Raw genomic sequence first — 14133 nt, 5'->3', positions numbered from 1 at the left:
GGTCCTCGGCTTTCACGCGTGCAAAAAGTCGACAATTACCCCCAGCTCAACAAGTCCCTTAAGGGAGGCAGGCTGGAGCTAGAAGAGTCGACCAGACCCTTCACCTCCAAAACCAGAGGATGCCGCCTTTCCATCTCCCAATTCCTGCAATTACTGGCTGAGGGTCCCCAGAAAGGCCAATTCCCGACGCCCCACCGCGCCCCTCGCCGCCGTCACGGAAACAAACTGGGCGCTAAGAAGCGCCCCGCGCAGGGGTGGGTAAGGGGCTCTCCGGAAAACCCGGCCTCCCACGGGCGGGCAGTGCCCTCGGTGTCGCGACAGCGACCTCCTCACCGCCCCGATTTGCACCCGCCGAGGCCCCCGGCTGCCTCACCTCGGACGGGAGCCGGCGGCAGCGGACGGTGTCTCAAGGCTCAGCGCATCCTGGGGGAGCCGGGAAGCCGGACGTGGGACTGCGCGGTCCCCCGCGACAGATTATGTAACCGGCAGGGGCCGCAGCCGGGACAGGGAAGGCGGCCCCGCGGCACTTCCGCCTCTCCTGTGCTGCCGGCGGCGCAGCCCGGAAGATCATTGGCTGCTACGCCATGTGGCACCGCCCTCCCTGACGCCGCCGCCACCATGTTGGGAGCTGGCAAGCCTCTGGCCGCTGGCGGGACCTGCTCCCGAAGCCTCCCGCACTGGCGGCGGAAGCTCAAGACAGCTGCGAGCCGCCCAGCTGCCCTTGCGTGCATGCGTGGACACCGGCGGCGGCGGGCCGGGGTTTCCGCGCCTTTCCTCAATCAAGCGGGTCAGAGGGCGCCTTTCCTCGATCAAGCGGGTCAGAGGAGCTCCGAGGCCTCCCTAGTCCTGAGACGCACGGCTCCGCCGCTGGCCTGCTCTTCCCCCACTGGAGGTTAGTATTAATAGATGCTGGCGCTGGTGATTGCTAGAAGCCCTGACTCAAAAGGCACCGCCCCGCGCTCGCGCTGACAGCCACAGAAGGGTGGTCGTGAGCTATCATTGCAGTGGACAAGTGACATTGGCCTTCAGGGCTGGGTGGGGGTGGGAGTTCTATATCCAGATGTAATTCAGAGATAATTCAGTTCGTGTAACCAGAGAAAAGCTTGCTGACCAACAGTTTATTCTTTGCTTTTAGATAACTAAAATGGTATGTAGTCAAAGGCTCAACCAACCTTAAAAAAATATTAATATCCAAGAAATACATCAGTGCTACATCCACTCCAGTAGTGACTCGCATTACAGGTTTAGAAACCTGGAAGCAGTCATGAGGTGAAGACTTTCACGGAAACTTCGCCTCCTGGAGCCTTGGCATTCCAATAGCACGTATACTCAAACCCTGTCCCAGCGTTAGTCTGGTGTATGGATTCGTGTGCTCTCTTTCAGTATTGTTTTATTATAAGTGCCTTTAAGGATTGATTTTGACATATAGCTAAGCCTTTGTCAGTGTTCCAATGTCCTGACCCTGAGCTTGGAATTCAGTAAGAATGTTACCTATTCAGTAACATTCAAATTCACTTCTAGTAGAGACAGTGAAAATAATCAGACATTACAATTTACTAGAACAGAGCTAGAAAAGCTCAGGGCCAGTCTGCATAGTAATTACTTAGAACAATAGCTGAGTTTCACCCAAACACAGGAATACACAATGGCCTAGGAAATAGGTGGGTTGGAGTATTACTCATGAAAGGGTTAGTAGAATGGAATTCCCCTGGTGCAGGTTTTTCACTAGGCCCAGAGGAATAGCATAATCAGGTATTTACTAAAGGACCACTGTAGGTGGGTTTAACAATAGACTAGCATTGCATCAGAGCATTCACCTGGCTCCTGTGTTTGGCTGATCTTAATTAAGGATTGTTTCTATTCTCAGTTGTAAACAAGGCCTGGCTCCCATTATCTTTTTATGTATGCATTTTCTTTGTTTTGTGTAAGAACCAATGTACCTTGGCAAATGTATTCGCCTAGCCTTCTTGTTTTTCGTCTGTAATATAAGACTGGTGCTCAATTTGACAAATTACATCCAGATACAGCACTCCCTTGTGTCTGTGTCTGTTTGTCACCTTTTTCGTCCCAACTCCATGCCTGCCTGCAACGGGAACCCTGAAATTTTTTTCCGCGGATTGAGGGAGGCTGACTGAGGCTGGTCCAAGGCACATCAATACATTTTTGTGTCTCAAACTGTGTAAAACATCACGATCTTAGAAACATAAAAAGCCATAGTCTTTAAACATCTTGGAAAGTAAGGTGTACCTCAATTGTAGAATTTTGTGGTTTCATATGTCACTAAATGGTAGAAGGCTGCCAGCCTTGTACACTTCCATCCCCGGATAGATACAAATCAACCATAAATAGCTAACAGTCTTGCCTGTTAAGTATGATATATATGGCTAGCAAAATCTATGTAGAGCAACCTTTATATTTTCCTTTTATGTCAGTATTAGTTTTTAATTTTTAAAATATTATTTATTTTTATTTATACTGTTACACTGTAGCTGTCTTCAGACATGCCAGAAGAGTATATCAGATCCCATTACAGATGGTTGTGAGCCACTTTGTGGTTGCTGGGACTTGAACTCAGGACCTCTGGAAGAGCAGTCAGTGCTCTTAATCACTGAGTCATCTCCCCAGCCCTAGTTGTTAATTTTTAAGGAGGAATGGAAAATCACTGTGACAAAATGAAGACTTATATAATTTACAACTCTAGACTAATGTATTTATTCGTGCTACTGTATGCAAGCAGCTGTGAGAAGCAGGGTTAGACCCATTCAGGCACTTTGAGCATTCAATACAATTATACTTTGTGTGTCATTACTGAAATTATTTCTAATTAAACTTACTGAAGATTGGTCTTGGTGTGTTGGCACAGGAGAGGCTGAAGCAAGAGGGCATGTGATAAGTGCAACTTGTGACACAGCCTTGAAATAACATTGCTAACACATCAACGAGAAAACTATGTTAAGTGTATTCTCCATTATCCAAATGTTCAGATTTGAAACTTCAAAGTAAAAAGGTGAGGCTATGAAAAGAAAATAGCTTGTTTTCCATTCCCCTGCATCTACATGCTGCAACATAGTGATAAACCTATTCAGTGACAGAGGAGAAGCCAACCCCAACCTGCATCCTCATTCTATCATATGAGCTGGGGTTCAGTATCAGCATCCCCTTGGGGCTTGTCAGACTCTCAGTCAGAATTAGCATTTAACTCAGAACAACATCCAACAGGGTCCCACGTGAATGGAAACGGCAGTAATGATTGAGAAGCACATTCTGGGTGATGACAAAGTAAAGACATTCCCGGGGTTCTAAAAGAACCTGGCAAAGCCTTGGTGCACCGATTTGAAGAATTCAGAACTGCCTGATGAGAACCTGTCTCGTGTGCATGCGGGCCCAAATTTGTATGGGTACATATGTATGCAGGTGCATGTGCACGTGTGTAGGCGCAGAGTTGATGTCAGATGTCTTCCTTGATGGCTCGCCATGTTCTTTACTGAAGCAGAGTTCCCCAATCCCAACTGAGCCACCTAGCTGGCTTGCCACAGGGATTCCCTGTCTCTGCTTCCCATGTGCTGGGATTACAGGAGACCACCACGTCTGCCCAGCTTTTATGTGAGCTCCAGGGACCCGAGTTCCACTCTTCACACTTCGCAGCAAGTGTTTGATTCACTAGGCCTTCTCTTAGCTCTAAAACCACCATCTTAAATACAAATGAGGAAACGGTTGCTATGTTCCTGGAGCTTCCTGTGCATTAGATATTGCATTAATTAAGCAAATCTCACTTGTCCTCAGGACAAGGTCAGCACTATGATATTACAGTGACAGGAGAGGTAGCTGACCCCTAAAAGACAAAACAAAGAGCCTTGGTTCCAAAGTCATCCCTACAAGGGTTATTCCATTAATGTCACCTTGCTCTGCCCTGACACACTGATGAGTTCAGCTAACCCTAGCCCAAACAGGACAGGGTTGGGGGACAGGCATCTTCTGGTCACTGAGACTGGTCTGAATCAGCACGGTGCAGTACTAAGCATCTAAGACTCTTCTGCCTTCTAGTTTCATTATCGTTTGATGTATTTTATCATGTTTCCTCCACTTTACTTAAAGGCTATAGCTTTCTAATGACCATTCATTCCCTGCCTCAGTTACTGAATTAAGTTTGCTATAGCTTGAACAAAGCTGCCCCCTCTCCCCTTTGGTTTGTTTCATCTGGAGCCACTGTGCTGAGTTCTGCTTCTTTTCCCTTTGGCTCCTAAGTACTTTACCAGGCATATGAATTGTCTTCCTCTGGCTTACTCATGGCCCCTTTTACCTTCTGGCTTTTGGTCAAACAGATTGCTAAAGGTACTGCAGTGGGGGCAAGCTGGCAAACTGGAGAAACCAAGCTGCCGAGCATGGCCCTCAAAGAGAAATTCTGCCTCAGCTCCCAGCAGTTTCCTAGCTATGGAGACGAGGATGTAATCAGGCTTCTCTGACCCAGAGTCAGCAGTAAGCTTTCAACAACGTGCCAGGCTCTTTACTTCTTCTCTGAAGTCCTAAGAATCTCCAAAGTCAGGAATTGAGGCGTGTTAATATTCCCCCTGGTCCTCTTCTTCATGGTCTTCCTGCTCTATCTGGCCTGTAGGAGAACAAAGTCTAGCACCGATCCCTAACTCCAACCCTAAGTGATACTAAACACCCACTGTCTGGAAGGCACCAGCCCATGGCCTTACCTCTGATCTGTCTGAGGAAGGCAGTAGATAGATGGTTTACATCTTACCTCTGATCTGTCTGAGGAAGGCAGTAGATAGATGGTTTGGGGAAAAGAACAGAGACTGGTATCATGTTATTCTAACAATATTTAGGCATTGATGAGGAATACTGAAAGTTAGAAGACACACTTTGTTCACAGAGGTTGTTCCATTCACAATGAGGCTTATGTTCTGCTAAACCTACCATAAGATTAAAAATATCATGGGCCATTGTAGTGGCTACTCCTGGTTGTCAACTTGACTATATATATATTTGGAATGAACTACAATCCAGAATTGGAAGGCTCACCAGTGACCCTAATCTGGAGGCTGGGAGATAGAAGTTTCTGACCTGGATCTTGGTATGGAGATCCTGAGGCATAGTGGCTATGGATTCCAGAAGATTAAGACAGGGAGATCTCCGAGTTCAAGGTCATCAGGGATTAAAGGTTCACGCTCGCTCCTTCGCCTGCTTGCCGTGTGGGACTGAGTAACTGCCAGATCCTTGGACTTCCATTCACAGCTACTACTGAACCATTGTTGGGAATTGGACTGCAGACTGTAAGTCATCAATAAATTCCTTTACTATCTAGAGACTATCCATAAGTTCTGTGACTCTAGAGAACCCTGAGTAGTACAGCCATAAATGCATTAAGGGCTGGAGAGAAGGCTCAGTCAGTAAAACATTTGCTGTGTAAGGATGAAGACCTTGCAGACTCCCGGCACCCACATAAACATGTGTAGTGTGTGGGGTTCCAAGACAGGCAGACAGCTTAGCCAATGTGACAAGTGTTCAGTGAGAGACCCTGTCTCAAACCAAAACCAAAACCACAATAAGTCACTAACATGTATTTCTAGCCTCCACAGCATGTACATAATAATATGTGTATTTGCACAAGTGCTTGAGTGTGTGCACGTGTGAGCACACACACACACACACACACACACACACACACAACATTAAAAGTTGGATATAGGGGCTGGTGAGATGGCTCAGCAGTTAGGAGCGCCGACTGCTCTTCCAACGGTCCTGAGTTCAAATCCCAGCAACCACATGGTGGCTCACAACCATCCGTAACAAGATCTGATGCCCTCTTCTGGTGTCTGAAGACAGCTACAGTGTACTTACATATAATAAATAAATAAATCTTAAAAAAAAAAAGTTGGACATAGTGGTACATGTCCATACTCCCAACACTTTGGGAATTGGAAGCAGAAGGATCAGGAATTTAAGGTATTCCTTAGCTACATAACTAATTTGAGGCTAGCTTGTGTTACATGGAATCTCCTAAACATTGAATTTATTACATTTAACCTACCAAACATCATTGCTTTGCCTAATTTAATATGCTTAGAACACTTATATAAGTCTCTAGTTTGGCAAGAAAATGTCTAAGACAAAGCCTGGGTTAAAAGAGAATATCAGCATCTCATGTAATCTCTTGACTACCTATATCCAAACAATCCAGGCAACATAGTGCACTGCAGAGTGCTGGATGATTATTCTGCTCAAATGGTTGACCCCACACCTCAGGAAAGTATCGTACCATAAAAAGATCAAAAGTTGAGATATGGTTTCTACTAAATGGGTAATGATCCACCATTGAAAGGATGTTGTTATGTGGAGGAATACTAAATTGGGGAAGTTTCTTTAGGAAAAGTTCCTAGAATGTCGGTTAAAATTGGTTTTAATTAAGCACATTTTAACTTTGGAAACCAACCCATTTGCCTGCCAGCAAGGTTTTTACTGGTGCTCTCTCATTCCAAGAGTGAGAAGACCACCTGTTACAGCAGTGCACATGGCCAGTGCCCTGCTTGAACAACTGAGGCAGAGAGCACCATACTGCTTTCTGCTTTTTTTTTCCCTCTCTCTCGCAATTTCTTCTTGAGACAGCGTCTCACGCAACCCAGGCTAGCCTTGAACATGTCATCTAGCTGCGGCTGGCTCTGAATGACTGATCTTCCTGCCTCTACCTCCCTAGAGGTACTTGTATTGTACAGATAGTTGCTAACAGGCCCTGTTCCATTTTTGGTTTTGTTTTTTGTTTTAATTTAAAAGAACCATCTACATTTAAACTTTACATGATTTTTACAAATGTGCCCAAGATGTTTTGAGTCTGATTTCACAAAAAGTGATTTTCTGACATGAAACCATTTTTTAAAAAGAAGGATAGCATGTCTGTGGCAGACACTTTAGACAGAATAAAAGGATGCCCAGGGGAAATCTTTCCTGGTTGATTCTAGTCCTAGACGTCTCAGAAAATCAGTTACCAGTTTCCTGGTATCTCTTTAGGGATTTTATTCTCATGGTGAAACACTCTCATCAGAAATAAAATCCAAGTGTGTACTTGACTGGGGTGACACACATGCCTGTAATTCCCGGACTTCTGAGACAGAAAAATCAGGAATTTGAGGCCAGGCTCCAGCTTAATAACATGTTCTAGCCTAGCCTGGAGGACCCTGAGGCCCTGTTTCAAAAACAAAGTGGGGCTAGGGAAATGACCTAATGCATAAAAGTACTTGCTATGCAAGCAGAACCCACATTTGATCCATAGAACCCATATAAAACCAATAAGAAAACCACCAGGTGTGGTGTGCCTATAATACCAGCACTGGAGATGCAGGGAAAAGGAGGTCTCTGGAACTCAACAGCCAGCCAGCGAGCTAATGAGCTATGAGTTCTAGGCCAGTGACAGATCCTGTCTTAAAAAAACCAGACCAAACCAAAATGTGGACAGCACTTGAGCAGTGACATCTGAGGCTGTCCTCCACATGCACAGGTAGTCGAACATGAAAGTCTACACACACACACACACACACACACACAGTACAAGGGTCAAGCTTTGAAGTTCAATTCTTCATTTATTTACAAGGCATTGTGGATTCAGAGCACACACTGCTTTGGAGATCTGTGATATTACACTGTGTGTGTTTATGTGTGTTGTGTGATTATTGTGGAAACAGAATTTGTAGAACTGAGTATGAGAGAATATATATTTGCCATGTTAAGTACTGTGGGAATCCTTCAAATATATTCTTTTATTTTTTTCAACAACCCTGAAAGGTGTCCTTAACTTTGCAGTGAAACACCCACCTAAGACCTTTACAGTATGCCCACTGTCAAGGACAAAAGCGTGATGACATGTGATCCCTCAATAGAAACAAGTCCTTTACTTGAATCACAATTTTCCTGACATACCTGGATACAAACTCAGTTTCCAAAACTAGCCTTTCCACAATGACATCTGAACACATCTTCTCCAGGATCTTGTTTTAAAAAACAACCTTTAAAAATAAGCCTCTTCATAGTGAGCATAGCAGCACTCATTGTCCAACATCTGCTTCTGTCTTGGGAGTCCTCAGGAGAAGAATGGCTCCATGAGACAGTCATGAGAGAGGAGATTATCCAGGCATGTGTTTCCAAAGGCTTTATTATTATTTGCATGGATCAAAACCAGGACAGGTCTGGGAAAACAGCTCAGTACAGTGTTTGTAAGCACGGTATTAGTTCAATCCCTGAACCCATACGAAAATGTTAGGCACTTGTCACCCAGTAGGGAGGTAAAGGCAGGATCCCTGGGCATCCCTGATTGGCCAGTCTAGCCTAATTTGTGAGTCCCAGCCAGTAAAAGACCATCTCAAAAACTATCCTCTGGCCCCCAAAGGCGTGTGCATTCATGCAATGAGCATGTTCATGACCATGTACACACACATCCAATCCAGGAAAAGCAGGAGCCACACATTTTACTTCTAAAATCCAAAGAATTTTTTCTATTATGAACTAACACAAGTAGGGCTGAGGAGATGGCTCAGCAGTACAGGACACTTGTTGCTCTTCTCGAGGACCCATGCTGCTCCCAGCATCCTCATGGTGGTTCACAACTACCCGTAACTCCATTTGGGGGATATGACACTTTCGTATGACCTCCTTGAACACCAGGCATACATGTAGTGTACAGACATACATGCAGGAAAAACATTCATACACATAAGATGGATCACCGTAGATCATACCACTTCAGAGTCAGGTCCAACACAGGTAGACTAAGTTAAGCATGTGACCACAGAGTATCTAGTGTCAGAATGTTAGGGGAGTACCATGGAGGGCCTGGTTCTCTATTAACATTGAGACTGGGCCTGGCAATGGGACAAGAGATGATGCACATACTAAATATAAATACTTGCTTATTTCTTTATGGTCAGAGTCACTAGAATAGTCAGACACTTATAACAAAGAGTATACCTACTAACTTCTGAGTCTTTAAAACGCCCTCTATCTTTTCAGTATTGACAATTTAAAAATTAACACTATTTGTTTATTTGGTTGTTTTTTGAGACAGGATATTTCTGTGTAATAGCCTTGGCTGTCCTGGTCCTTTGTAGGCCAGGCTGACCTCACACTCAGAGCTCCATCTGCTTCTGCCTCTCAAGTGCACCTCTTAAAGGTGTGTGCCACCATGCCCTGGTCACATGAACTACTTTTAGAATTGAAAAACTGTATCTGCATTTTGAAGGACAGGGAGAGAGAGATTTGCTCTTGCTATGTGTGGTTTGCCTCAAACTTATCTATCCTGTTGCTTCAACCTTCCGAATGCAGGGATTGTGGGTCTATACCATGACACTGGTCTCTATCACTCTTTCTGATGTATTTCACTATGCAGCACTGACTAGCCTGGAACTCAGTATGAAAACCAGGTTGACCTTGAATTCACAGATATCTGCCTGTCTCTACCTCTTGAATGCTGGGATTAAAGGCCAGAACCACTACACCAGACCACACCAGTCTTATGTTATTTTAATTCTATAACATCTTATTAATATAAACATATATATTAATTCTATATTATACATCATATATTTATATACAATATAAATACTATATTGATACATAATTTATATATAATAAAAATATAACATTGGCCGGGCAGTGGTGGCACATGCCTTTAATCCCAGCATTTGGGAGGCAGAGGCAGGCGGATTTCTGAGTTTGAGGCCAGCCTGGTCTACAGAGTGAGTTCCAAGACAGCCAGGGCTACACAGAAAAACCCTGTTTCAAAAAATCTATCTATCTATCTATCTATCTATCTATCTATCTATCTATCTATCTATCTATCTATCTATCTATCTATATCTCCTTGATTAGTATCATCAGAGCTTCACAAAAGACACCTGGCTAGAGAGAGAGAGCTTCCATTCACACAGATTTTACTGCTTTACTGCCATGGATATGATAAAGGTGAAAATGGAAAAATCTTGCAAATCATGGACTTTTTTAGCTTTTGTGTCTGTGTAAGTGTTTATGTATGTACATGGAAGGATATTTAAATGTTTTTTGTTTCAGAAATAGGCTTGTGTTTATGCTTATGTCAGTGTTACTTAATACATTAACAAACAATATAATCATATATTAATAGAGAAAATTCCTCCATTTATAGTAAAAGCTCAGCAGAATGAGAGTGTTTTGCTATTACAATGTTTTGGGCATCTCAAGGGAAATACAGTGTCATAGGAAGTAGATTTGGATTAATTTAAACTGCATATATTAGGTAGCCAGGAAAAAGTTCAAAAAGGAAACATAATTGATAATGGGGAAAGGAGAAAATGATTTATATATTCAGTTAATACAAACGAGACAAAGATGGTGGTAGAAAATAGACAATAATAAACTGTGCTACAAATATCAGGAAGTGGTGTGAAAAGTGTCAACAAGTAATGTTTGTTTTGATTTAGACACATTTCATGGTAGCTCAGGATGTCCTCAAACTATGGAATTGAGGCTGACCTTGAGCTCTTAGTTTTTCTATCTCCACCTCTGTCTGGAACGCTTCAGTCAGCAGAGGGCATGCATCACTACCATGTACTTGGTGCTAGGTACCACAAAAGCTCAAGCTTTCATGTTTATTTCTTAGTCCACTTGTTGGGCTTGGTAGTTAACGACTACAAGAGGTGAGGGGAATGTTGACTCCACCCATCTCAGGGCTAACCTCTTCTCTGGTTAGATACTAAAGTGTTACTCTAGGCTTAGGTTCTGGACACTGGAATTGGCTCATCTTTTTGTAATAACTGAAACAGGGTTCAAAGTACAGAACCTTACATCTCTATCAGAAGATTCTTAGTTCAAATGAGACATCTATGAAAAAAAATGGCAAGCACAAAACAAGAGAAAGATGATCATGAGTTGTATCAAGATGAGATGAACATGCCTTTGCTGTAGGATTACATACCACTCTTCTTCAGTATTTTGAAGTGGTCTAGGTCTGTAGGGAAGTTTGTTCTCATTTTTTCATCTGTCAGTGAAGCATTTGGGTTTTTTACCCTGGGGTCTTTAGTGATCATTCCCAGACAATTTAGATAATAATGGATAGCTTGTCCTTGTGAGAATGTTACTGACTTTCTACTTGCATTTTTCCTTTACCCAGAGTTTTTACTTTGTAGTTAGATGGCTAGAGTGTGTCAGACTCTTCTCCCAGTGACAGAGCACTTGCATTGATAGGCCAAACCCTAATGAATCTTTATTCTTGAAAAACTTGGGATGGGTCCATTAAACAAAAAAAGTTAGCATGCAGTAGCTGTGTTCCATTGGCATTATCAACATATTTAATAGGAAACACGGGCCTGTATGCTGCCACTGAGCCCCAGAATGAACACAACTGCTTTAATTGTTTCGTTAGATTCTGTTGTTGGCAGTTGAAACTATCCTGACATTCTGTCAAATCCCACTACTCTTCACCTCAAATGTTTTAATAACCATGCAGCCAATCCCTGAGTAACCTGACATTAGCATAACAGATTATGTTGGCACTGGGTGGGGTGGCCTCATCTCTAATCCCAGCACTTGGGTGGCAGAAGCAAATGGATGTGTTCGATGTTGGAGGCCAGGCTGGTCTACAGAGCAAGTTCTGAGCAGCCAAGGGCATAGAGTAAGACTCCATCTCTAACGAAAGAGACAAGAGACCTGGGGTTTATTTGGAATTTTCAAGGTACTAATCTTGTTTGTTGACCCCCAAACTCTTTCTCATAATCTGGCGAATCTTTTCACTTAACATCTTATAATAGTTTAAATTGCCCTCTGTATTATCAAAGAGAGGCACTATGGGCTCTTTGCAGCTGAGGAAAGCAAAGTTAAAAGGTGTCCAGATGTGGGTTTGGATCTAGCTACTAAGGGGTACTGAGGCAAGACCTTAATTGCAGGTCTACTGGGGCTATACAGTGATTTCAGAGTTAGCTTGGGTCAACCTCATTTCAAAATAAAGTTTAAAACAAGGATAGGGGTCTGAGCTCAGTGGTAGAAAGTCTACTATGCGTGAAACCGTAGTTTCACCCTCAGTACCAAAGGGGGGAAAATTGGCACGATCATCTAATTAGTGACAGTTCTAGAAAGAGCTCGACTTTATGATTTTGAATCTTCAATTCGCTGCTCAATGTTGGTTACAAGAACATTTGCCACTAGGGCAGGTCCAGACATCCTGCGAAGGAAATCCGCGGTCTATTCCCGCTCGATGTCCGCTATGGGCCCCAATCATTTGGTTGGACTACACCTGTCGGGTACAATGGTTCATGTCCCTAGAATACTTCGGGAACGGACACGAGCAACAAGGCTAACCTGACCTGAATTTGTGATTGCACAAAGATAACCTCTTACACACCGTAGCCCCACAATCCATCTGAGACTGGGCTTGGGCCCAAGCTAAGCCTGGATCTCGGGGCCTCTCATTCACCTCACCCCCTCCTACCGAAAGCTCCGGCCCCCCCAGCGTCTGTGTGTTCCCGCCATCCGTGATCGACTCCAGAGTGGTCCGGTCTCTGCTTTCGGAATCACCGTGTCCCTCAGGGACCATTCTACTGCTCCGACTGAACATATCAACAGGCGGGGCACTCACCACCGAGACCCAGCCAGAGGAACCGGAAACGGCTGCTTGTAGAAGCTCAGGAATAGCCTCTCAGTTGCCAGGTGCGATTCAGGTCCTCGGGAAGCTGCTCAATTGGTCCATTAAGGAGGGACCGCCGCCTCGGGAGTACGCTGGCCAATCAGGATGCAGGATGGATGGGGGGGGTCGCTTCCGGCGGTTTCCCTGCAGCTACTGCGTGGGGAGCATGGGAGCGTGGGAGTGTTGTGGTGGCCTCCGCCTCCTTTGTCGCGTCTCGGCTGGGCGTGGCTTCACGCTGCTTCTGCCGGGTTGGGCGAGGTTGTCGGTACTCCGGGGCTGGTGAGTGTGGCTGTTTCAGAGCTGTTTTGGAGAAAGAAGCCGTCAGCTCAGATTCTCAAAGGAGCTTGAGGGCGAAGTGGAAAGGCCTGGCAGCGGAGTTGGAGACTCTCCACTCGAAGTGTTGTCCAAACGTGGGGACTTAAGGAGCCCTTCCTTTCCCCAGATGGCGTCCACGCTCCCCACATCGGATGAGCAGGTGAATTGTGTCGCTATTTTCCTACAGGTGTCCTGACCTGGCGGCAGTTAGACGCGCAGGTCCTGAGGCGCCTCCTCAGATAGCCCTTTGACCAAGCTGTCTTACGTTTCTTGGCTTACCGACTTCCTCATTTCAGAATCATCAGGTGGAGGAGAGCCCTAGCAGGGGTCTATAACAATTTCTCAAAGTTATCTTGCTGAAATGCGTCTCCAAATGGCAGATTCCTGGGCTTCACACCTGTTGAATAATGATAATTAAAACCCAGGTGAATTTTACACCAAAAGCTCTATGGGTTTACAGGAACAGTAAACTTAGGAGAGAACTAGAGCTTTAGGTGGTGGTGGTCGTGATGTGTGTGTGTGTGTGTGTAGCTGAGCAATCACTGATGAAAAAGAAACACAAACTAGCAAAGAATGATGTTAGGAAACTCCTAAAAACTATTTCTCAGGATTCTTACTGGGCTGGCCAGTGTCGTCCCCCCCCCCTTCCCCTCCCTTCTTAGAGAATCCGAAATAATTTCTCTCCCCAAGAATTGTTCACTTATCTTTTCAGGAAAGACTACGTTCTCACGGTGTACTTCTTGATTCTCACACCACTGTTTGAAAATTTATGTTTATGCTCTCTCCCCCACCCTATTCAAGCCATAGAGTTCCCCCAGGGAGGAATATTTTACACCAAGCCTTTTCGCCTTAGAATGCGGAGGGGTTTAGCTCTTTTCAGCCTTCCAGGACACTCAACTGACCTGCTAGCTTTTTATACTAACAACAGTGCTTCTGTTTCAGAGACCACTGCTATTTGAAGATCTGGATGTGTATTTTTCTCAAGAGGAATGTGTGAGTCTGCACCCTGCTCAGAAGACCCTCAGCAGAGAAGCCCCATTGAAGAGTTTTGAGAATTTGGACTCGATAGGTAAGACAGTTGTTTCTCCTGCATTATGGAACTTTCATCAGTTCTAGGATGAACATTGTATGCCTTGTCCACACTGGTGGTGGATTGAGACCTATCTGTGACA

The 14133-nt window shown here is 44.5% G+C and overlaps 3 protein-coding genes across 8 annotated transcripts in view; 1 reads left to right on the top strand and 2 right to left on the bottom strand.

Moving 5' to 3' along the window:
• Naa60 (N(alpha)-acetyltransferase 60, NatF catalytic subunit) overlaps positions 1–12684 on the bottom strand; it is a 32286-nt gene extending 19602 nt beyond the window's left edge. For 2 of the 5 annotated variants that reach the window (NM_029090.3, NM_001290689.1), the window contains exon 1: positions 374–561. The gene's annotated coding sequence lies outside the window, so the exon portion shown is untranslated. Of the gene's footprint in view, positions 1–373; positions 966–12598 lie in introns of those variants that run through there. The other 3 variants (XM_006522680.3, XM_017317155.2, XM_006522679.2) reach the window with 3 other exon arrangements.
• The window catches only part of Zfp597 (zinc finger protein 597), a 22834-nt gene continuing 9503 nt past the window's right edge, over positions 803–14133 (top strand). The window contains exons 1-2 of one of the 2 annotated variants that reach the window (XM_006522576.4): positions 803–892; positions 13904–14030. Coding sequence is in view for 1 of the 2 variants with exons in the window: in NM_001033159.2 (NP_001028331.2) it covers positions 13089–13121; positions 13904–14030 (160 nt within the window). In the remaining variant the exon portion in view is untranslated. Of the gene's footprint in view, positions 893–12805; positions 13122–13903; positions 14031–14133 lie in introns of those variants that run through there. The other variant, NM_001033159.2, reaches the window with a different exon arrangement.
• Zfp174 (zinc finger protein 174) overlaps positions 12725–14133 on the bottom strand; it is a 25266-nt gene continuing 23857 nt past the window's right edge. The window contains exon 3 of the mRNA XM_011245945.2: positions 12725–13358. Coding sequence (XP_011244247.1) covers positions 13291–13358 — 68 coding nt within the window. The 3' untranslated portion in view covers positions 12725–13290. The remainder of the gene's footprint in view (positions 13359–14133) is intronic.

Source organism: Mus musculus, chromosome 16, assembly GCF_000001635.26.
Source record: "Mus musculus strain C57BL/6J chromosome 16, GRCm38.p6 C57BL/6J".
Lineage (NCBI taxonomy): Eukaryota > Metazoa > Chordata > Mammalia > Rodentia > Muridae > Mus > Mus musculus.
Note: the sequence above shows the minus strand (reverse complement) of the source record. Positions and strands in the feature narration are given on the sequence as shown.